Below are 23,819 nucleotides of genomic sequence, written 5' to 3' on the forward strand. Positions count from 1 at the left end.
TTATTTTTAGTAATTGTATATGAAGAATAAAAGCTTGATTTTACTGCTAAAATCAAATTAAATAGAAATGCACTATTATAAAGAAATAAATCTCTGTGTACCAGAACAATGTGCCTACAAAGAAGAAGAATACACAACATAATAAAATTCAGAAAATTCTCCTCTATTTCACAATGCAGCCTGTTTTTCATAGCACTTATTGCTGCCTCCAATGTTACAGGGTGAGAGTTACTATCGTGAGGAAACCCACATTTGGCAAGAATGATTTAATTATATTAATGTAATTACCAAGCAAAGAGATGTCAGCACCTCCCTCTGAGTAAAGGCCCCGTTTCACGCAATGACATATCTAACGATATGTCGTCAGGGTCACGGAATTCGTGACGCACATCTGGCATCTTTAGCGACGTCGCTGCGTGTATCAGCTCCGAGCGTCTGTTAACGATCAGAAATACTCACCTTATCATTGTTCGTTCACACGTCGTCCATTTTCAAAATGTCGTTCCTCCTTCTGGCCGCAGGTTGTTCGTCATTCCTGAGGCAGCACATATCGCGACGTGTGACACCCCGGGAATGACGAACAACAGCTTACCTGCGTTCTCCGGCAACGAGGTGGGCGTCACTTTCTTTCGGCTGCTCTCCACCCCTCCACTTCTATCGGTTGGCTGCCGTGTGACATAACTGTAACACCACACAAACGGCCCTCTTAGAAAGGAGGTGGTTCGCTGGGCACAGCGACGTCGCTAGGCAGGTAAGTAGGTGTGACGGGGACTTACGATATTGTGCACCACAGGCAGCAATTTGCCCGTGACAACGGGGGCGGGTACGCTCGCTAGCGACATCGCTGCCTGGAACAGGGCCTTAAGAAGAGGTTATAATGAGCATTGAACTTTAAATTCATGAGACAGCTGCCACAAATTGTGCCTGTCTCGCCGGATCGAGGATGGTTGGGATTTATGAGTAGAGGTGTTGTAGATATCATTCCCAAATTCGACTAGTAAAACATGTTTACTAAAATCAGGTATACAGTTAAATGTCTACAATTTTACAGATTTTGTTTCCTAAAAAAATAAATTTTCTTCCAAAAAATGAAAAAATTAAAAGAGGGTATCTATTTATCTAAATTTCTAACTCTTCTGTTAGTTACACTTTAACTTTACTGAACCCTAGAATGCATACCTGGGGTTTCGCAGGCCTGCTAGGTTACTTGTTTTCTATGGTAGATTTCTATGTTTGCATGTTCTAGGGTTAATACAGTTTTAATGAACACAATAACCGTAAATTACTGCAGTCTCAGGGCAGTGAAGTCTCTGTAGATGTTTGTGTGGCAGAGCGCTCTCTATAGACCTCCCCGGTCTGTACGCTGAGAGCATAAATGCTGCTGACACCTTCACTCTCTGCTTTATAGAATATCACTTTACCTGCTATAAACATGAACAACTCTGTGAAAGAAAATGTACAAAGTGTCCTGTCCACTCCAGGGGTAAGGCATTGTACAACCTCTCTGATTCTCATATCCAGATAACTCCACTTATATTTTCCAGAATTAGGAAACAGCAACTATTCGGGCTTCCCATTGGCTAACATTGCGCATTGAATATTCGCATAGCGGAGTCCTATTCGTCGGATATTCGCAAAGCTGAATATTGCCGAATATTTGTGATATTCGATCATCCCTAACGGTGACTCACATTGTTGAGCGTGTTCCAGCTTTCCTCTGTCTCACGTTTAGTAATCTTTTATGTGTGGAAAAAGTGATCTGGCAACATATTATTCCAGGTTTGTACAATCACAGGAGTACGTTTTAAAATTTAGAACTTTGAAAAAAGGCATATTTTTCTATTAATGGACCTACTGTATGTTGGGGGGGGGTTGCATTTTGTAGCACATAATTTTTTATACCTTTTTATTGAATTTTTTGGTGGAGGTGAAAAAAAACAAAGAAAATCAATTATGGCCTTTAACGTTTCTTTTTATTTTGCATAATTTACCACCTATCTTGAAAAATGTAATACTTTAATAGAACAGACTTTTAGAGATGCAGCAACACTATCTTGCTATTTATTGGTTCCTAAATATCTTTCATTTTAGAGGAGAAAAAGGGGATTAATTCATCAATTAATGATCTATTATATTTTTTTTTCATTTACAACTTAGTCGCTTCAGAGGACATGAACCTGCAAATATTTAATGGATTGCACTATATAAATACATACTTCAGAATTGCAGAGCATAGTACCAATTATAAAGTCCTTTGAAGCCCGGACACAGGCTGGTCTTCACAGGAACAGTAAGTTAGTACTGAGTTTGGGCATTAGTTAGAAATACATAGAGACTCAATCAAAGAGATGTAAATGGATTCCTTTGTAAAAACAATATATGAGTCATTTGCAGTCCAGTAGGTCATCATAATGTACAATTCCATCTGCTTTAGAGGTGGGACCAAACCCCTTTACCTCTTCAGCCCGTGTGCAGCTGTACAGGCAGCATTAATGATATGTCCGTCCCTGAACCCAATGATTGGGTCATGATGGAGAGAGGTGATAAATGCATAAATAAATGCTGCAGCAGGATATTGCTGCTGAGATGCTACTTTCAAATACTAACAAAGGCATAATGTGTTTACATAGCTGGTAATCTTATTAGCAGGTGTCAGCTGTATAATACAGCCATAAGTTGCTGTGGGGATGCTCTATACACTAAACCACCCATTGGACATACTACTACATACCGGGGAGTGAACGTGTAAGGCCTGGGTCAAACTCGCGTATATCATCAGAAGTGATCTGCTAATGACACTCGTCTCGACTCTGCTTGAGATTAAGCCGAGTGTCAGTCACTATGATTGTCTTGCATGTGAAAATCAGAACACAGATGAGAAGACAGAGATCTTAATTTCTGCATTTTCTGCACTGCGTGTCTCTGCCTATGTCAGACTGTACTGATGACATCCCAATGCAGTCCGATGATTAACACGCTCCTATAGACCTGTAAGGTTGAACGCAAGTCAAAGTAAGTTGCTAATCGCAGCAAGTTGAGTTTTTTTGTGATGCTATATCAGCATGAGAAAAAACCTCCGATCAGCACTGCTTCACAGAATAACACTGGAGGGAGTGCTATCTAATAAAACATCAGATAGAACTTGTCCGTGCTATACGGTGGTGTGAATGAGCCCTTAAAGGGATTTTCCCACAAGCAAAGTTAATTGAAAAGTTGAATTTTATCAATCTATCTTGGAATACTAATAATTCATCACAATTTGATGTGTTTACATTTTTTTTTCCTGTGCTGAGATAATCTTATATATGTGTCCCTGTGTGGTGCCCCTGAGTGTCAGGTGCCACAGATTACTACATCAACCCCAGATTCCTGGGAGACCAGTGGTGGTAAAACACCACAAACACACATCCACGCCCTTTTCCCCAAACTGGGTAACAAACTAATGCTGGAACTGATGGATGGCCACCTATTGGTCGGGACTCATCCAATCCACTAGTTAGAAACCAGGGAGGAGAAGGGGCTAGTTAGTGGACTGGACCGGACGATGGACATCTTGTCAGATAGTGAGGACATATGAGAAGTCAGTCAGAAGTCAGTACACAGACGGAAAGTGTAACGTGAATAACTGAGAGAAAGGAGAACAGTCACTGAGAGAGTATGTGCCAGTACTCACAGGACTGAGCACTGGCGGAGTACAGGGCCCTAGTTCAGGAGGATGCCATAAGCTCACCTGAGAAATACCTGCCCGGTGAGGGGACCATCAAGGACCTCACCGACGTTAGTGTCTGCTGCACAGCAGCAATGAGGGAACCTGGGAACGGTGACAGAGGTCCAACCCAAGAGAGGTTCAAGCTGCCTGCCATACGGACCAAGACAGTGACAACAGGAGGGACCCCCAAAATGCTTCAAGTCATGGGGACGTTCCACTACAGATGGGTGCAAGGAAGAACAGCTCACCAGGTCATTACACCAGCACTGGAAAAAAGGGAATACTGAATTGGTAGAGACCAGCACCAGCCGGGTTGCAGCAACTCCAAACCACTGAGTAAAGCACAAGTTAAACCGCAGCCCCTGTGTTGTCTGAATTATTCCTATACGTCTGCATTACTACAACCACCACCATCCTCCTCTGGGGCCCAGCTCTACTTGCGGAGAGTCATAATATCCAGGCTGCCCCAATACATTTAGCCCCAGCAGAGAGAGACTTTGGCCGAGGCAGCTTTATCCAAATAGCCACGTACCGCAAGTGGCATCACGAAATACACTTTATTTTTATTTGTCCCTTGTACTAACTCCCCTTTCAAGTGACCCTCAGGGTCACAGAACCGGGCAACGGCCACCCAGTGAAATATCCCAGTAATATACAGTGCGGGACTGAGTATCCCAAAGCCCTGGAGTGAGTCACCTGCTATGCACTGTGTAATGGATGACCGTACAGGGACATGGTCCGATCAGACCACAGCTCCTCGACCAGGGAGGAAGTAGAAGAGACTATACAAATAAGACAATAGGGGTTATAGCTGATTGTTTGTGAGGTAAAGCACGTCCTTGCCTGTATTTCAAAAATGTTTTTCTTCAAAGAAAGAATACATTTATGCTCTTATACTGTAATATGTGAATATTTTTTTACTTCCTCCCAGACTTAGGAGATGTGGTATGGTCAGACAATGTCTCTGTATGTCAGACACAGACATTACACAGTATATAGCAGGGACACGTGCTGTATATAGAATTATCTCAGCACTGCAACATTTTTTTAAGCACATCCAATTGTGAACCTTATTATTTCTCCAAGATCTATTGATTAAAATCAACTTTAAAATTAACTTTGTTGGTGGGAAAAACTCTTCAAGCTCAGTAAATTGTGGACAGAAGAAGACTGTGGGCCAATCTTACTTTATTTGTTACAATTACTTTATTTGGTACAAATAAAAAATTTGGAATTTATTCAGAATCTGAACATTTTTAGCTCCGTATCTATCTGGTTATCTCGGTCTTTTTCACATATTTATGTCTTTTTTTGTGTTTATGTGACCTTTATTTCTATATTCTATACTAAAAAAAATAACTAAAAGGGTATTAGTGACTCATTTTGTAGCAATTTATGACACCTTTAAGTGCTTTTTTGAGACCACCATATTTTTAGCTTGAGTTCTACCCATGAAAAAAATGGACCAATGTTATTCAATGAGGCAATGCCAATGTTATTCACGGACAGAATTTGTGTCTATTCATGCGACCAATTTTTTTTACAGTTATATTAAAATCTGTCCTGTAAATGATTAATTGCTCGATTGTAAAAAAAATGGATTTTACATGGATGACAAATGAGAAAAACATCCTACTTTTCTGGATTAAAATTGGGCCTATCATTTATTTAGTTATGTGACTCCACCAGGGCCGGCTCCAGGTTTTTGTGGGCCCCGGGCGGAAGAGTCCCAGTGGGCCCCATAAACACGCAGACACACACACATACACAGATACATACACGTACATATACATATTTAAAGACAAACTCACAAAAATACATATAAACAGACAAATCTATACAGTCATATACACTGACATACATAGATACACATCATACATGCATACATACAGAGACACACACTGCTATGCTGCATACATACATACAGACACACACATACTGCTCTGCATGCATACATACATATAGACAGACACACACATACTACTCTGCTACATACATACATACACATACATACTGCTCTGCATGCATACATACATGCATACATACAGACACGCATACTGCTCTGCTGCATACATACATGCATACATACAGACAGACACGCATATTGCTCTGCTGCATATACATACATACAGACACGCATACTGCTCTGCTGCATATATACATACATACATACAGACACGCATACTGCTCTGCTGCATATATACATACATACAGACACGCATACTGCTCTGCTGCATATATACATACATACTGCTCTGCTGCATATATACATACATACAGACACACATACTGCTCTGCTGCATATATACATACATACATACAGACACGCATACTACTCTGCTGCATATATACATACATACATACAGATACGCATACTGCTCTGCTGCATATATACATACACGCATACTGCTCTGCTGCATATAGACACGCATACTGCTCTGCTGCATATATACATACATACACGCATACTGCTCTGCTGCATATATACATACATACAGACACGCATACTGCTCTGCTGCATATATACATACATACATACTGCTCTGCTGCATATATACATACATATAGACACGCATTCTGCTCTGCTGCATATATACATACAGACACGCATACTGCTCTGCTGCATATATACATACATACATACAGACACGCATACTACTCTGCTGCATATATACATACATACTGCTCTGCTGCATATATACATACATATAGACACGAATACTGCTCTGCTGCATATATACATACATACATACAGACACGCATACTGCTCTGCTGCATATATACATACATACAGATACGCATACTGCTCTGCTGCATATATACATGTTACATCTCGTGGCTCTCCTGAGGCAAGGACTGAGGCAGTCTCCCATTCCTTGCCTGCCACGAGCACCCCTGCTCAGCAGCGCCGAAGGTCTGCCAGACTGCGCAGTGTGCAGGAGATACCTTCTCAGAGAGGCAGCAGAAGGGTGACACCTAGTGGTTCTCCTGTTACAAGGAGTGAAGCGGTCTCCCATTCCTGGCCTGCCGCAGACTCTCCTGCTCAGCGGCCCCGAAGGTCTGCGAGGCTGCGCAATGTGCAGAGGTTTACTGCTCAGGGAAGCAGTGAGATTCCCGTTATCTCTGCACATTGTGAGACCGAGGATCCCGCCTCTATTTCCCAGAGGCAGGAGGGTGAGCATGTGCAATGCGTGGTGGGTCCTGATTCGCTCACTGACGTCACACGGCTTGATGACAAGGCTGGTGACGTGGTGAATCCTGACTGGCCAGGCTGGGACGTCGTAGACCCTGATTGGGTCAAGTCCGTCATCTCCGCCTCGCGCCCGCCCTCGGGTGGAGCTGCACCTCCTTAAAAGCTCCCCCTGCCATCATGGCGGCGCGCGACCGTCCTTCTATGTTTGGATGTCTGGCAGCGTGCTGCCACGCCACTGCTCAGGCATTACTGTCTCTTGTGGGCTTGGCCCTTGCTGCTCCGGCAGTACCTCATTTGCAGGCCGTGTTCCTGCCTTGCTGCTCCGGCAGTACCCCCGTCAACAAGCCGTGTTCCTGTCCCAGGAGGGCTCCTCAAGTCTCCATTGGACTCACCTGGTTATTGCAAGCACACGTGCGTGGGCACCTCTGTGCTACCCTCGTGCCATATTCTCGTGACTTCCACTGGCACACGTGCGTGGGCACCTCTGTGCTTCCCCGTGCAACAGGTACACCGAGCCGTGAGATCTGTGCCATACAACCCTCATGGGTTAGGGCAGATCGGTGTACATAGATCGTCTGTGACATTCCAGACGATCGCTAGCAGCAACCCGCTCACTCTTCACCCACCATAGCGGCGGTCCCTTACACCGCACAGTGGACCTTGACCGGCGGAAGCAGTCCATTTCCCATCTTGGCACGCTTCCCCGGGTCCCCCTCGTAACATTACGGTCGCGCCAAAGGTCTGGCTATGGCTGAAGAGCAGCAGCAGTTGCTGCGTTATGTGCAGCAGTTGGAGTCACGATTGGCAGCAGTGGAGCAGTCTTCCTCCGATAAGACTACTCTGACGACAGTCGCCACCCAGGCGGCTACCCAGGCTGTGCTATTGGGCGGAAGGTCTCCTCGCCTTGCGCTTCCAGAGCGCTTTAGCGGCAACAGCTCTGAGTGCCGTGGTTTTATAAACCAGGTTACCACCTACTTAGAGCTGTCCGCGACTCTTTACGCTACCGAGAAGGCGAAGGTAGCCTTCGTCCAGTCCCTGCTCACAGGGAGAGCGCTGAAGTGGTCCACGCCGTTGTGGGAGCGCGGAGATCGTGTGGTGAATAACTTAGCAGCTTATCTTGGGGCCATGAGAATGGTGTTCCTCGGGCCTCAAGTCACCCACGATTCCGCGCTGCGCCTTCTACGACTTCGGCAAGGGTCTGCTTCAGTCGGGGACTTTGCTGTACACTTTAGGACACTGGCCGCAGAGCTGGACTGGCCGGATAAGGTCCTTGTCCCTGTGTTTTGGGAGGGCCTAGCAGGGTTTGTCAAAGACGCACTGGCCACACGTAAGGTGCCTGCCACTTTAGAGTCCTTGATTCAGGTTGCCTCTCGCATAGACATCCGCCAGGCGGAGCGAAGGCTCGAGGTCTCTTCAGCACCCACATCTTCTCGGCCTAAAAAGCGTCTGACTCCCGTCTTCCATCAGACAGGTCCCCCAGCCAGTCCTGTAGGCGACTCCGTGGAGTCAATGGAGGTGTCCAAGGTGGTCTCCTCTGCCCCAGGTTCTCGGTCTTGTGTCATCTGCTTTTCCTCTGGGCAGAGGGGACACATAGCTACCCGATGTCCCAAACTGTCGGGAAAAGACAGCGTCTAGTTTCTATCAGAGGGGGGACTCTAGACGCTACTTCTCCCTCTAGGTTGACTATCAGCGCCCAGTTGCAGTTCGGCACTACTCTCTTCTCTGCCCTGGCTTGCTTGGACTCAGGCGCTGAAGGCAATTTCATCTCGACCTCCCTGGCAACCCGATACTCAGTTCCCCTGGTTCTGTTGCCCAAGCCACTCAGGGTCCGGGTAGTCGACGGGTCCATACTACTCGATCTTATCACCCAGATCACCATCCCTCTCAGGATGGATGTACCACCGGGACACCATGAGCAGGTGTCCTTCCTGGTGCTTCCAGGGGGGACAGATGAGATCCTACTGGGCCTTCCCTGGTTGAGACAGCATGCTCCTATACTCAACTGGGCAACAGGGGAGATCTCATCCTGGGCAGGATCCTGTAGAGAGCACCTCGTGACTACCGAACCACCCGCTACCAATAGGTCGGTTGGGTCCTCAGGGAATACTGAGGGGCCGGGTTTACCGACTCCCCGTCCGACGACCCTGAGGTGGCAAAACTTGTGGAGACAAAAGTCATACAGGGCAAGAGGTACTACCTCGTGGAGTGGGCCGGCCGTGGTCCGGAGCATAGATCCTGGGAGTTGGAGGATCATATCCGCGCCCCGGGTTTGATAGCGGCCTTCGAGCACAGACAGGGGGGGGCCTAGACGGGTGGGGTAATGTTACATCTCGTGGCTCTCCTGAGGCAAGGACTGAGGCAGTCTCCCATTCCTTGCCTGCCACGAGCACTCCTGCTCAGCAGCGCCGAAGGTCTGCCAGACTGCGCAGTGTGCAGGAGATACCTTCTCAGAGAGGCAGCAGAAGGGTGACACCTAGTGGTTCTCCTGTTACAAGGAGTGAAGCGGTCTCCCATTCCTGGCCTGCCGCAGACTCTCCTGCTCAGCGGCCCCGAAGGTCTGCGAGGCTGCGCAATGTGCAGAGGTTTACTGCTCAGGGAAGCAGTGAGATTCCCGTTATCTCTGCACATTGTGAGACCGAGGATCCCGCCTCTATTTCCCAGAGGCAGGAGGGTGAGCATGTGCAATGCGTGGTGGGTCCTGATTCGCTCACTGACGTCACACGGCTTGATGACAAGGCTGGTGACGTGGTGAATCCTGACTGGCCAGGCTGGGACGTCGTGGACCCTGATTGGGTCAAGTCCGTCATCTCCGCCTCGCACCCGCCCTCGGGTGGAGCTGCACCTCCTTAAAAGCTCCCCCTGCCATCATGGCGGCGCGTGACCGTCCTTCTATGTTTGGATGTCTGTCAGCGTGCTGCCACGCCACTGCTCAGGCATTACTGTCTCTTGTGGGCTTGGCCCTTGCTGCTCCGGCAGTACCTCGTTTGCAGGCCGTGTTCCTGCCTTGCTGCTCCGGCAGTACCGCCGTCAACAGGCCGTGTTCCTGTCCCAGGTGAGCTCCTCAAGTCTCCATTGGACTCACCTGGTTATTGAAAGCACACGTGCGTGGGCACCTCTGTGCTACCCTCGTGCCATATTCTCGTGACTTCCACTGGCACACGTGCGTGGGCACCTCTGTGCTTCCCCGTGCAACAGGTACACCGAGCCGTGAGATCTGTGCCATACAACCCTCACGGGTTAGGGCAGATCGGTGTACATAGATCGTCTGTGACATTCCAGACGATCGCTAGCAGCAACCCGCTCACTCTTCACCCACCATAGCGGCGGTCCCTTACACCGCACAGTGGACCTTGACCGGCGGAAGCAGTCCATTTCCCATCTTGCCACGTTTCCCCGGGTCCCCCTCGTAACATATACATACATACATACATACAGACACGCATACTGCTCTGCTGCATATATACATACATATAGACACGCATACTGCTCTGCTGCATATATACATACATACAGACACGCATACTGCTCTGCTGCATATATACATACATACAGACACGCATAGTGCTCTGCTGCATATATACATACATATAGACACGCATACTGCTCTGCTGCATATATACATACATACAGACACGCATACTGCTCTGCTGCATATATGCATACATACAGACACGCATACTGCTCTGCTGCATATATACATACATACATACAGACACGCATACTGCTCTGCTGCATATATACATACATATAGACATGCATACTGCTCTGCTGCATGCATACATACATACAAACACACACCTTGCTCTGCGGGGCCCACACACGCGGCTCCGGGGGCCACACACGTGGCTCTGCAGGGCCCACACAAGCGGCTCTGCGGGGCTGACACAAGCGGCTCTGCGGTGCCTACACACGCACGGGGGGACAGGGAGGGGTGGGGAGGGAGTGATGTCCCACATACTGATCAGGTCACGGTGCAGATGGCTGGGGCCCACACAGCGCTGGAGGGAAGCGATGTGCTGGGGGTCGCTGGCTGGCACTGTGACTCCTTCATGTGTTTCTGTGCAACCGAGCAGGACGCCGGGCGGTAGCTCCGCCCACAGATGATGCTCAATGCAGGAGAACACAGTGAACGCTGTGGTCTGCGGGCCTTAAAGGGCCGGCAGCCACAGTTTCCAGTGCCAAGGACTGCTGTCCCCGGATTTCGGCCCGGGGGCAGAAGAACTGACGAGGCCGAGTGGGCCCCCCCAGCTCTCCAGGGCCCCGGCATTTGCCCGGGTATGCCGCGTGCTGACGCCGGCCCTGGACTCCACCATAAAGGGGTGAGATGAAAAGTAGGCAGAGGTAAGGATGCGCCTATGACACTATCTCATGCCAGCTGGATGGAGGCAAAATGTGATAAAAATGGACATGACAGAGAAGCAGCGCAGTGCAGCAGCAATCTCATTCACCAGCTCCCTGATATGTGATCTTTCAGACAAGTAAAACCTACTTTATATGCTGCAATTTCTCGTGTGATCGCACCCGCCCCCAATTTTTTGCCCGTGTCACACAAAGTCGTAACCCCCCCGTCACACGTACTTACCTTCCAAACGACCTCTCTGTGGGCGGCGAACATCCTCTTCCTGAAGGGGGAGGGACGTTCGGCGTCACAGCGACATCACACAGCGGCCGCCCAATAGAAGAGGAGGGGCGGAGATGAGCGGGACGTAAACATCCCGCCCACCTCCTTGCTTCCGCATTGCCGACGACCGCAGGTAAGCTGTGTTCATCGTTCCCGGGGTGTCACACGGAGCGATGTGTGCTGCCTCGGACGCTCGATTTTTAGAAAATGAGCGACATGTCAATGAGCAACGATAAGGTGAGTATTTTTGCTCGTTCACACTCGCTTGTAGCTGTCACACGCTACGATATGTCAAACGATGCCGGATGTGCGTCACTAACGACGTGACCCCGACGACATATCGTTTGATATATCGAAGCGTGTAAAGCCCGCTTAAGACTACTGGTTTTGCCCATGTGTTAGAGCTCGGTTCCACTTGCATTTTGCACAGATGAGTGCAATCTGATAAAACATCGGCTTGCTCTCACTCCGGTGCAAAACTATGGGGCATGAGAAATTAATTATCAGCATGGGAAATGAAGCGCAGAATGCTGTGTTTGACAGTGGGTCTCGGCTTACATGCACCCATATAAGTCTATGGGTGCATGTGAAACACCCCACGGTACTTGCATGTCATCCAAGTGCAGTGCGATATATGCAGAGACAGACAGTGGAGGAGATGGGGAGAAAATGCTCCCTCTGTCGTCTCTGCGCTGTGACCTGATCGCAAGATCGCATTACAGTCACATAACCCCCGGCTGATGCTCGCAGCAGAGGGTCATTAGCATATCACTTACAATGTTCTTGCATCGGAAGCTATGTACAAGTGGAACCAAGGCCTTACAAATCCCTGTTTTCACTGACACTGAGTCATTGATCTCTTTGCACTGTGCATTTGGCTCAGTGAGGAAGCAAAGGTGGAGCAGTGAGCAGTGCACTAAGTTAAACTTCCATGTGCAGGACTTTCTGAGGAATGGAGGATATGACAATTGTGTGGAGACCTAGAGTAACAGTGCTTGTGGAATAGGGATTGATAACACAGTGTCTTCATGAATACTGGGTCATCCACTGAGCGCTCATAAGGTCATGAAGTGCGTCTTTTCTGGTTCTTTCACTCAGCAGTAATTGGACAAACCCATTTAGTGTCATCAGCCACTTTTTCTATTGTGCCACAATCTGAGGGGAGAATGTTTCCTTTTTCCCATAGTCCAAAATCTCTACATTGTATATATATATATATACTGTATATCCTAAATATATACCTTCAAATACAATGTGTATGCATGCAATGTATAGGAATAGGAACATGTTGACACTGTGACACTGGCCAGTGAAAGCAACATCAAAGAAAAAAGCAAAAATGAGCAAATACCCTAAAATTCGTAACTAATTAGCAATGGTGCATGTAAATAAAATACTGTGCTCGGTTAATATTATTTTGAATACAAAAATGTATAATCTATCCCACCACATTAGGATGACCCTATCGGGACCGTCTTAAGCCTGCTTTACACCTTGCAATTAAGCATACGATATTGTATGCGATCGTACCCGCCCCATCGTATGTGCGGATTGTTCAATTTGTTGAACGTGTCGCACAAACGAATAACCCCCGTCACACGTACTTACCGTCCATACGATGTGGGCCAGTAACAGCCACTTCCTAGAGTGGGAGGGACGTTTGGCATCACATCGACGTCACGCGGCAGCCGGCCAATAGAAGCGGAGGGGCGGAGATGAGCAGGACGTAAATATCCCGCCCACCTCCTTCCTTCCGCATTGCCGTTGGGAGCCACAGGACGCAGGTAACATCTGTTCATCGTTCCCGGGGTGTCACACACTGCGATGTTTGGTACCCCGGGTAGGATGAACAACCTGACATTCAATTTTTAGGAAATGAACGACGTGCGTGCGATGAATGGTTTACTGTTCAATCGCAATTGCACGTAGCTGTTACATGCTACAATGTACCTTACGATGTCTGATGTGCGTCACTTGCGACGCGACCCCGCCGACACATCGTAAGATATAATGTAGCGTGTAAAGCACCCGTTAGAATCTAATATTTACAAACCTTATAATAGGTATTGCAAGATATATGTGAATAAGGATGGATTAAGACTGGGGCCCAAAATAGACACCTAGCAATAGATAGCTACATAAATGCAGGGGCCAGCTCAAAGAAAGGTAGGTCACACCCATGTTTGCATAAGTGCAAAAAAACACAAAGAAAATCAAAAGATATAAAGTGGAATATAAATTTGTATACATTCAATGTGTCGGAGCATGTTCAGACTGGTGAATAAACAGCAACACCCAAGAAAAAACAAAAATGATAAAATATCCTAAAATAAGTAAATAAACAGCAATAGGTCATGCAAATAAAATAGCGTACCAAGCTAATATAGTTAAACTGTTCATTTATTACAATATGTGGTATATATATACCCTATTTTATTTTTTGACAGAACTGAACTAACAGTAGTAAAACAGTCTTGTTTTCATTGATATTATGTATTTTTTTTTGTATCATGGTTTAAATACAGTATAATGTTCCTTTTGCCAGGAGAAGAATAAGACCTGGGTCAATGAGGTTCTACTTTTGGGATTCCGGAATCTTCAAGGTTTTCGATTAGTTTTTTTCCTCTTTCTAATTTTGATTTACAGTTTGACAATATGTGGAAACCTCTTAATCATCACTCTTGTATCTTACTCCAAGATCCTTCAAACTCCCATGTATTTCTTTCTTATACAACTCTCCTTATCAGACGTCTTGCTGACCACGACCATTGTACCCAACATGTTAGACATCATCCTGAATAAAGAGAAAGTCATAAAATTTATAAACTGTTTAATCCAATTTTATTTTTTCGGTGTCTCGGAGTGCTCTGAATGTCTTCTTCTGACCGTAATGTCCTACGACAGATACTTGGCCATTTGTTCTCCATTACGTTACTCTACTGCAATGGAGCCTGTGTTTTGTCTGCACCTTGTTTCCTTTTCTTGGATCCTAAGCTTGTTTGTAATGTTGATGCAAGTGACCACCATCAGCATGCTGCGGTTTTGTGGATTTAACATTATTGACCATTTCTTCTGTGATCTGTTTCCTCTTTTAGATCTTTCTTGTTCGGATACTTTGATGGTTCAGGTGGAAGTTATTTTGCTCAGTATTCCAGTAATTGTCTTACCATTTACTTTTATTATAACATCCTATGTTTTCATTATTTCTACTATTTTAAAGATTCCTTCTATCACTGATAGACAAAAGGTGTTCTCCACTTGTAGCTCCCACCTGACCGTGGTTTCTCTCTTTTATGGGACATTGTACAGTTCTTATGTTCTCCCAACCAGAGGTCACTCAGTAAATGCGAGTAAGGTCATACCGCTGCTGTACACGGTGATTACGCCCTTAATAAACCCCATCATTTACAGCTTAAGAAATAAAGACATGAAGGCGGCATTGGACAAGTTTCTGTCAGAATTCTGGTATAAAGAAAACATTTGATAAAGCCCTTGATGATTTTTATTTTTTAATATCTAATTTATGATACATTAGAAAATAAATTAATAAGTGATATAAATAAATATATTTATACCTATGCTTCAACTAACTAAGCACTCCAATTTATGAACATTTCACCCCTTCAGAGTTTTTTTTTTTTTTCAGGGCTGTATTATACTCACCATCCAGCATTTTCTTCTTTTTTAGGAGCCAGAAGATAGACGTTATATCACAAGCACTCAATGCAAGTCTATGAGAGCCTGAAAAAGGCTCTCATAGACTTGCATTAATTTGTGACCTCCGGCACACTCCGCAAAACACTGAAGCTGCCATAAAGTTACTAAGTGCCTAACACTGATAGGAGCAAAACTGAAAAGAAATGAAGAAGCCAGAGGAAGAGTATTAGAAATGGGCAGTGGATTTCCATTTAAAGCGCCAATCCAGCCGTGAAAGGAAAAACAAAACGACAACGTGGTGTTTTAATTAATATTGACTATACATCGAATTTAATCATTAAACACAAATACATTTTAAATATTTCTTATTTGTATGTTTTTTGTATGTATGTATGTTCCTTTTTATCATTCTATTTCATAAAAATATTTGAGTCTTTAGTATTCCCTTGGCCTTATTTCTCTTGTGATCTTAACAAGAGACAAAAAACACGACTGAGTCAGATTATCTCAAAAATGGAAAGCTTTGCAGGTTGTTACCAATGTTGAGTGCTTAGTAATTTCCAAAGGTTGTTAAGGAAAGGACAAGTAGTGAAGCAATGTGCATGCCACAGGAGCATTGGTAATCTTACAATATAGGCTTTTGCTGCATAAATTGGTTAGAAAATTAGAACACAGAATACTACAAAGTTCATCAATGCATGTGTTTTAAAGATTTACATCACTCATGACATGTCCGAAAGCTTAGCCTTGTTGTCCATTTCCAAATTGTCATCTCAAAGCAGGTAATCCATATCAATCGCAAGCCCTTCCTTGATGAAGCAGCAACAGGCTATGGTGAAAAAAAATGTTTATTTGACAAATAGCACAATGCTGCAGAGTTGTGAAAAGCTATAACAAACCAGACATATCTTTGGCTGTCACCGCTGAACCTACAACCAGGCATGGTCATATGTGACAATTGTGGTGGCTCTGAAACTTTGCAAGCTCACACACGTACCAATGCTGGCCCATGTGCTCCACTTATTGGTTCAGCACTTTTTGAAAACCTACCCAGATTTTCCTGAGCTAAGTGTGAAGGAATGTTGTATGTGCGCCCATTTCTACAAGTAAACTACACTTGCCGCAGGTCTGGCAGTCCTGCAGCAATGCTTGAAAGTTCCAACTCACGGTCTGGTGTACGACCTGATTAACCATAGGAATTGCAAATCACAAATGTTAGCAAAGGACTGTAGTTAAATACCAGTTAAAACATGCCCGTTGGTATTCAGATCAGTCACCGCACATAACAAATGATGAGTGAAACATGGATGTCTGAGATCTGTGTGGTTGTACAAAACTTTAAGGCATCAACCTTGATGGTGAGAGGTAGCTTAACTTTCCTGCTTCTGTGTTGACTCAAAAGCTTGCTGCTCACAATTAAAGAAGAAGAAGCTTTGTGTTTTGAGGAGGTGGAGATGGAGGAAGACAGTACAGATGGTGATGCATCCCAACTAATCTTCTCAGTGTGGATTTGGTGATAAAGAAGAGGAGAAAGCTGGGAAGGAACATAAAGGTGGCTTTCCACATTGCAACATCGCAAACGTCATCGCTGTAACGTCACCGGTTTTGTGACGTTATAGCGACCTCCCCAGCGACATTGCAGTGTGTGAAACACATCAGCGACCTGGCCCCTGCTGTGAGGTTGCTGATCGCTACAAATCGTTCAGGACCATTCCTTGGTTCTTTGTTTCCCGCTGTGCAGCATGATCGCTAGAAAGTCTCAGTGTGTAAAGGGGCCTTTACAGCGACTTCCCTTTCAAAAAGCTGCTTTACAACGCCCCCAATGACCAGCTAGGTCGTTCTGCAGGTCCGGATCGCTGTTGTGTTGTTGGCCAGGTTTGCCTGTTTGACAGCTCACCAGAGACTTTGTAGCAATCCTGGCCAGGTTGGGATCGCTGGTGGGATCGCTAGAAAGTCTCAGTGTGTAAAGGGGCCTTTAGATGTTTGTCTGTGCTACAAAGGGTACTACCAAAACCAGCATCATTCTGTCTGTTTAGTGTGGATTGCCAAAACAGGAGGAGCAACAGGAGAGGGAAGATGAAAAAGAGATGGACAGTTGTCCTCCTAGTGAGGGCAAGTCTTGACTGTTGGGAGTCTGGCACACATGGCTGACTTCATGTCCCTCTGCCTTTCAGATGACCCTTGCGTTATCTGCCTTTTGGCTGACACTGATCACTGATTTTTCTCAGCCCACCCTACAAGGACAACTTTCCATCTCTACTTCCTGTGGAGGAGTTGGATAGTAAAATGATGCAGTACCAGAAGATCCTAATCGACATTTAGTACAAAAACTACCATTTGACAATGCAGGAGGCAGAAGTCATAGTTCCTTGTGCAAATAAGGAGGAAATAAGAGGGAAAAACACAGCAGGACCAACAGAGGCAGGGGAACACTATGAATGAAAAAAAAAGGAATTCCGGCACTACTCCCACTGCAAAGGCAATAAGGGTCCAAGTGTGGGGGAAACTTCAGGCGTCATTGAAGTTTTGAGTTGCCACTAGTAGAACTTGTGGGAGTCTTCAAAACATTAGAGAAAGCAAAAGTGGCACACTTCAGTTTTAAAAAATAGAATTTATTATGACAAAAAATAGTTAAAATATGCAGAATATTTTAAGTATTGTTTGCCATAATTAGTTCTACTTTTTGTAGAGGGAGTGTGCAACTTTTGCCTATTTCTAATGTTTGGAACAATATCACTTGTCTGTGATAGTTTCAATAGAACCTCCAAGTCCCCAGGCCCTTATGTACGGGGTAGACCAACAAGGAGGGAAAAACTTTGGAATATGGTGAAGAAGTGCCTAGCCGACTGTACCAGAACTTTTACTCTATGCTCTAATTCCCTATTAGCATCCTTTCTCAAACCAAAAATGGTATATGGTTCACGGTGTCTTCTTTTTGTTGTAATAATAATAATAATCTTTATTTCCATAATAATTTTATTTCTAGAGCACCAACATATTCAGCAGTGCTTTACAATTATTGTCTTCCTTTTCCTTCTTCTCCATTGTATCAACAGGGTCATAATGCCCTTGCTCCAATTTAAGAGGGTAAACAGGTTGCCTTCACTCATAATTTTTAGAAGGTTATCTCACCCTTACTTTTAATTTGTACATAGTGTGTATGATGACCTCCGCTATAATCTTCTCAGGATGTGTATGAGGCTTACCTCTACAATTCAACTCTCTCTCTCTCTCTCTGTATATATATATATATATATATATATATACAGTACAGACCAAAAGTTTGGACACACCTTCTCATTCAAAGAGTTTTCTTTATATTCATGACTCTAAAAATTGTAGATTCACATTGAAAACATCAAAACTGTGTATGAAAACATGTGGAATGAAATACTTAAAAAAGTGTGAAAAAACTGAAAATATGTCTTATATTCTAGGTTCTTCAAAGTAGCCACCTTTTGCTTTAATTACTGCTTTGCCCACAGTTGGCATTCACTTGATGAGCTTCAAGAGGTAGTCACCGGAAATGGTTTTCCAACAGTCTTGAAGGCATTCCCAGAGATGCTTAGCACTTGTTGGCCCTTTTGCCTTCACTCTGCGGTCCAGCTCACCCCCAAACCATCTCGATTGGGTTAAGGTCTGGTGACTGTGGAGGCAAGGTCATCTGATGTAGCACCCCATCACTCTCTTTCTCAGTCAAATAGCCCTTACACAGCCTGGAGGTGTGTTTGGAGTAATTGTCCTGTTGAAAAATAAATGATGGTCCAACTAAACGCAAACCGAATGGAATAGCATGCCGCTGCAAGATGCTGTGGTAGCCATGCTGGTTTAGTATGCCCTCAATTTTGAATAAATACCCAACAGTGTCAACAGAAAAGCACCCCCACACCATCACACCTCCTCCTCCATGCTTCATGGTGGGAACCTGGCATGTAGAGTCCATCCGTTCACCTTTTCTACAAAGACACGGTGGTTGGATCCAAAGATCTCAAATTTGGACTCATCAGACCAAAGCACAGATTTCCACTGGTCTAATGTCCATTCCTTGTGTTCCTTAGCCCAAACCAGTCTCTTCTGATTGTTGCCTGTCCTTAGCAGTGGTTCCCTAGCAGCTATTTTACCATGAAGGCCTGCAGTACAAAGTCTCCTCTTAACAGTTGTTCTAGAGATGAGAAGGTGTGTCCAAACTATATATATATATATACACAGAGAGAGAGAGAGCGAGAGAGATACCCCCTAGAGGTGAATGTTTTTCAGGCTCTGAACTTAGTGGATATGCTATTTCAGTCTGGGAGTCACACTCCTTTAAAATGGGACAAAAAGTTTTCTGAGGCCCTCCTCTGTGTCTTTCAGGGTATATTGTAGTCTCTCTAATTTTTGGATGACATTGCACTTAGTGAATATAAATTATGAGTCTAGGAGTCTCACTACCTACAATTTCAATAGAAAGTGTATGAGGCCTTACTTTATATCTAATACACAGGGTATCGGAGTCCCCTTCATACTATATCTTAGGAGTTCTTACATTGTCCACACAGGCTATGTGAGTTTTACAGTCTCTCCATCATAAATTAAACAGGAGGTGTCTGACCATGTCACACACACATGCCCAGATAAAGTAGTAAAATTTTACTATTCCATTTTCAGGTAACTACCAGTGGGTGTAATTTTATTTCCCCCTCCACTAGGTAATCCACTGTAGTCATCGGCAATGAGAACTATGGTAAAGATGGCCCAGCTATTAAGGAGTGGAGGAGGCATTTTTGCATTCTCTTTTTAATTTTGCCTTATATACAAGTAACTATAAAGGAAAGAATGTTTCCTAAAAAAAAATTCCAGTATAATTTATTTTATTTTCAGTTTGGCATGTTTTTTTTTACTCCGTAAAGTGGTTTAATTCTCTAACAACATTATTCGCAGCAGTGACCCTTGAGTCAGTGATGCATCCAAGCATCTTCATCATACTGTTCCCATTGCACTTGACAGCTGCTTCAATCCATTTCAGTAATTTTCCTTCCTCCCTAGCATTTCTGGTGAGGTCATCCAGAAAAATGCTTAACTTTTGCAGTGACATCAAGTATACTTGGTACTCGAGTTGAGCACCCATGCATTTGGCTGCTAAATTGGAGTACCGAGCACTCAAGCATCTTATTGTTTGCATGTCACTATTGGCCTTAGGTAGACATTTTTTTTTAATTCCATTGCCATGAGAATTTAGTCTTGTTCTAAACTTTTGTCCTTTCTCCTCAATGTAGAGACCCCCAGTTGAGCATTTTGCTCATATAATTAAGTACATGCCATTAGTTATGGTGCAGCTAAAGGTACTTAAGGCCACTTTACACACTGTGATATTGTTACCGATATCGCTAGTGTTCGAACCAACCCCCATCGGTTGTGCAACACGGGCAAAATGCTGCCCGTGGAGCACAACATCGCCCGGACCCGTCACATATACTTACCTGCTAAGCGACGTCGCTGTGACCGGTGAACTGCCTCCTTTCTAAGGGGGTGGTTCGTTCGGCGTCACAGCGACGTCACTAAGCGGCTGCCCAATCAAAGCGGAGGGGTGGAGATGAGCGGGACGAACATCCCGCCCACCTCCTTCCTTCCTCATTGCGGGCAGGACGCAGGTAAGGTGAGGAAGGAAGGAGGTGGGCGGGATGTTTGTCCCGCTAATCTCCACCCCTCCGCTTTGATTGGGTGGCCGCTTTGTGACGTCGCTGTGATGCCGAACGAACCGCCTGCTTAGAAATGTGTGCTGTAGCAACGATAATTGAGAAAAGGGAGTATTTCACCAATGAGCGATTTTGAACATTTTTGCAACGATTCAAAATCGCTCATAGGTGTCACACGCAATGACATTGCTAAAGCGCCCGGATGTGCGTCACAAATTCCATGACCCCAACGACATCGCATTAGCAATGTCGTAGCGTGTAAAGTGGCCTTTAGGATCTCTTTCTCCTGATGTTATCTGAGTATCTTTATTTTCATAGTATCATAGTATCATAGTTTTTAAGGTTGAAGGGAGACTTTAAGTCCATCTAGTTCAACCCGTAGCCTAACATGTTGATCCAGAGGAAGGCAAAAAAAACCCCAATGTGGCAAACAAGTTCCAATGGGGAAAATATTTCCTTCCTGACTCCACATCCGGCAATCAGACTAGTTCCCTGGATCAATACCCTGTCATAAAATCTAATATACATAACTGGTAATATTACATTTTTCAAGAAAGGCATCCAGGCTCTGCTTAATGTTAGTAGTGAATCACTCATTACAACATCATGCGGCAGAGAGTTCCATAGTCTCACTGCTCGTACAGTAAAGACTCCTCGTCTGTGATTATGATTAAACCTTCTTTCCTCAAGACGTAGCGGATGCCCCCGTGTTCCAGTCGCAGGCCTAGGTGTAAAAAGATCTTTGGAAAGGTCTCTGTACTGTCCCCTCATATATTTATACATTGTGATTAGATCCCCCCTAAGCCTTCGTTTTTCCAAACTAAATAACCCCAAGTTTAATAACCTGTCTTGGTATTTCAGCCCACCCATTCCTCTAATAATCTAATAATTGTTGATTTTCCTTAAATACGGAGGTTTCACATTTTTTCTTGTTGTAGAGAAACATTCCTGTTGTTGTTGGAGAGAGCACAAAACTTCTGATATTGATTCTTCTTAAACTTGGGGGCTGCCTAAAGCACAAAGGTGGGGGTGATGGAAATATGGATTTTAATATGGCAGCTTTTTGTAATAAAGTTTGCATTTTACATGCAATCCCCTTATTTTTATGATCTTCGTATTATTGCTATCTTCCATATCCTGCCTATTGCTCATTTCTTGCAGCTTTTTCTTTCATTTACTTATTTTTCCAGAACATAACTGTGTTTGATAACATTTTATTTTTTACTGAAGAAACTTTTGTGATCTCTTGGCAATAACTAAGCTTTAGAAGTTCACTCCTTAATGAGCTGAATCACAGGAGACATGAGGTCATCGCAAAATATTCTATAGAGTCGTTATCCACAATCCATTGTCTTCATTGTCTCTTCTAACGGTATATAAATGCATCATTATTCTATGGCTCATTATATATGCACCGGACGTCTGATTGCAACACATAGGCTCTTTACTTTGTTCAGATGCTTTATTTGATTGGTAATTTTCAATAATATATTTATAAAGTAAAAGATAATTATTTCCAAGTTATTTGATTTGGCAGGAAAATGGAAATATTTAATGTAAGTAAATAATAATTGTGTATTTTTATTGTAATGATAATTATTACTGTTCTATATTTTTAGTGTTGTCAGCTTTGATAGTTATATACAATAAAGTAAAGAAAGTTATATAATCTTGTAAAATGATATACAATCTGAAAATAAACACAACAGCTAGATTATATTGGAGACATTTATATGCTTTTCTGAAAGGTTTGTGAGTGATCTATAAATACTTGAATTTTTGAAAAGTGTACATTTTTCACATGTTAGAGAAAAAATAGCAGGTGACAAAAATATAAAAAGAAATCTTGGTGATAAGAGAAAGTGAAAGAAAAGGAAAAGTCATGTGATGATTAGGGATGATCAAATATCACAAATTCGGCAATATTCAGCTTTGTGAATATCCGACGAATAGGTCGCCGCTATGTGAATATTCGGTGCGCAATGTAAGTCTATGGGAAGCCCGAAAAGTTGCTATTCGGCAACTATTCTAATTTCCCATAGACTTACATTGCGCATTGAATATTCGCAAATAGTCGAATAGCAGCGACCTATTCATCGAATATGGGCATAGCCGAATATTTGAGGTATTCGATCATCCCCTGTGATGATCGAAGGATGCATTTGTGTTTTTGATATATAATGAAAAATGCATTAATATAGAAGAGATATTGTTTGGAAATACTTGTGTATTAAATACCTTATCTTATAGACTATTCCTCTAACATTTTATAATTCTGCACATGTTAGTCAATAGATGTACAAAAAAAAGATGAGATGGTGGAGGAGTTAAGGAGAGGCAGTGAAGAGCTTTCAGGAAATTGTGCTATAGAATGTAAAGGAGAAGTGGTAGAAAGGCTGAAGGAGAAGTAGTGGAGAAGCTAGAAAAGAGGAGAAACTGGAGGTGAGGCAATAGAAGATCTGAAAAAAGAGGAGATTGAAGAATATCTGAACAAGTGGTGGTAAAATATATGGAGAAGTAGAGGAGAAGCTACATAAAAGAAGGAGAAGGAACTGGAGATGAGGCAATAGAAGATCTGAAAAAGAGAGGAGATTGGAGAACAAGTGATGGTAAAAGATAGGGAGAAGTAGTGGAGGAGAAAGAACTGGAGATGAGGATTTAGAAGAGCTGAAAAAGCGTAGATATGAGAATATCTGAACAAGTGGTGGTAGAAAAACTGGTGAAGAGGTAGTGGAGAAGCTTGTGAAAAGAAGGAGGATAAACTAGAGGTGTGGAAATAGAAGATTTGAAAAAGAGAGAACATTTGAGATTATCTCAACAAGTGTTAGTAAAATATATGGAGAAGTAGTGGAGGAGCTACAGAAAAGAAGAAGGAACTGGAGGTGATGAAATAGAAGATCTGTAAAAGAGTAGATAGGAGAATATATCTGAAAAAGTGGTGGCAGAAAAGCTGGAGGAGTGCTA

General features: G+C 44.0%; 1 protein-coding gene across 1 annotated transcript; it reads left to right on the forward strand.

Moving 5' to 3' along the window:
• Positions 1 to 1,432: 1,432 nt before the first annotated feature.
• LOC142302962 (olfactory receptor 10A7-like) lies at positions 1,433 to 15,007 on the forward strand. The gene is made up of 2 exons (XM_075344064.1): positions 1,433 to 1,483; positions 14,069 to 15,007. The coding sequence occupies exons 1-2, from the start codon at positions 1,433 to 1,435 to the stop codon at positions 15,005 to 15,007; spliced, it is 990 nt and encodes a 329-aa protein (XP_075200179.1).
• The last annotated feature ends 8,812 nt before the right edge of the window (positions 15,008 to 23,819 follow it).

This window comes from Anomaloglossus baeobatrachus, chromosome 4 (assembly GCF_048569485.1).
Source record: "Anomaloglossus baeobatrachus isolate aAnoBae1 chromosome 4, aAnoBae1.hap1, whole genome shotgun sequence".
Classification (NCBI taxonomy): Eukaryota; Metazoa; Chordata; class Amphibia; order Anura; family Aromobatidae; genus Anomaloglossus; species Anomaloglossus baeobatrachus.

Coding starts and splice junctions, on each gene's coding strand:
- LOC142302962 (XM_075344064.1), top strand. CDS start 1,433: ATGAACAACTCTGTGAAAGAAAATGTACAAAGTGTCCTGTCCACTCCA. Junction 1,484..14,068: donor GTGTCCTGTCCACTCCAGGG/GTAAGGCATTGT, acceptor TCCTTTTGCCAG/GAGAAGAATAAGACCTGGGT.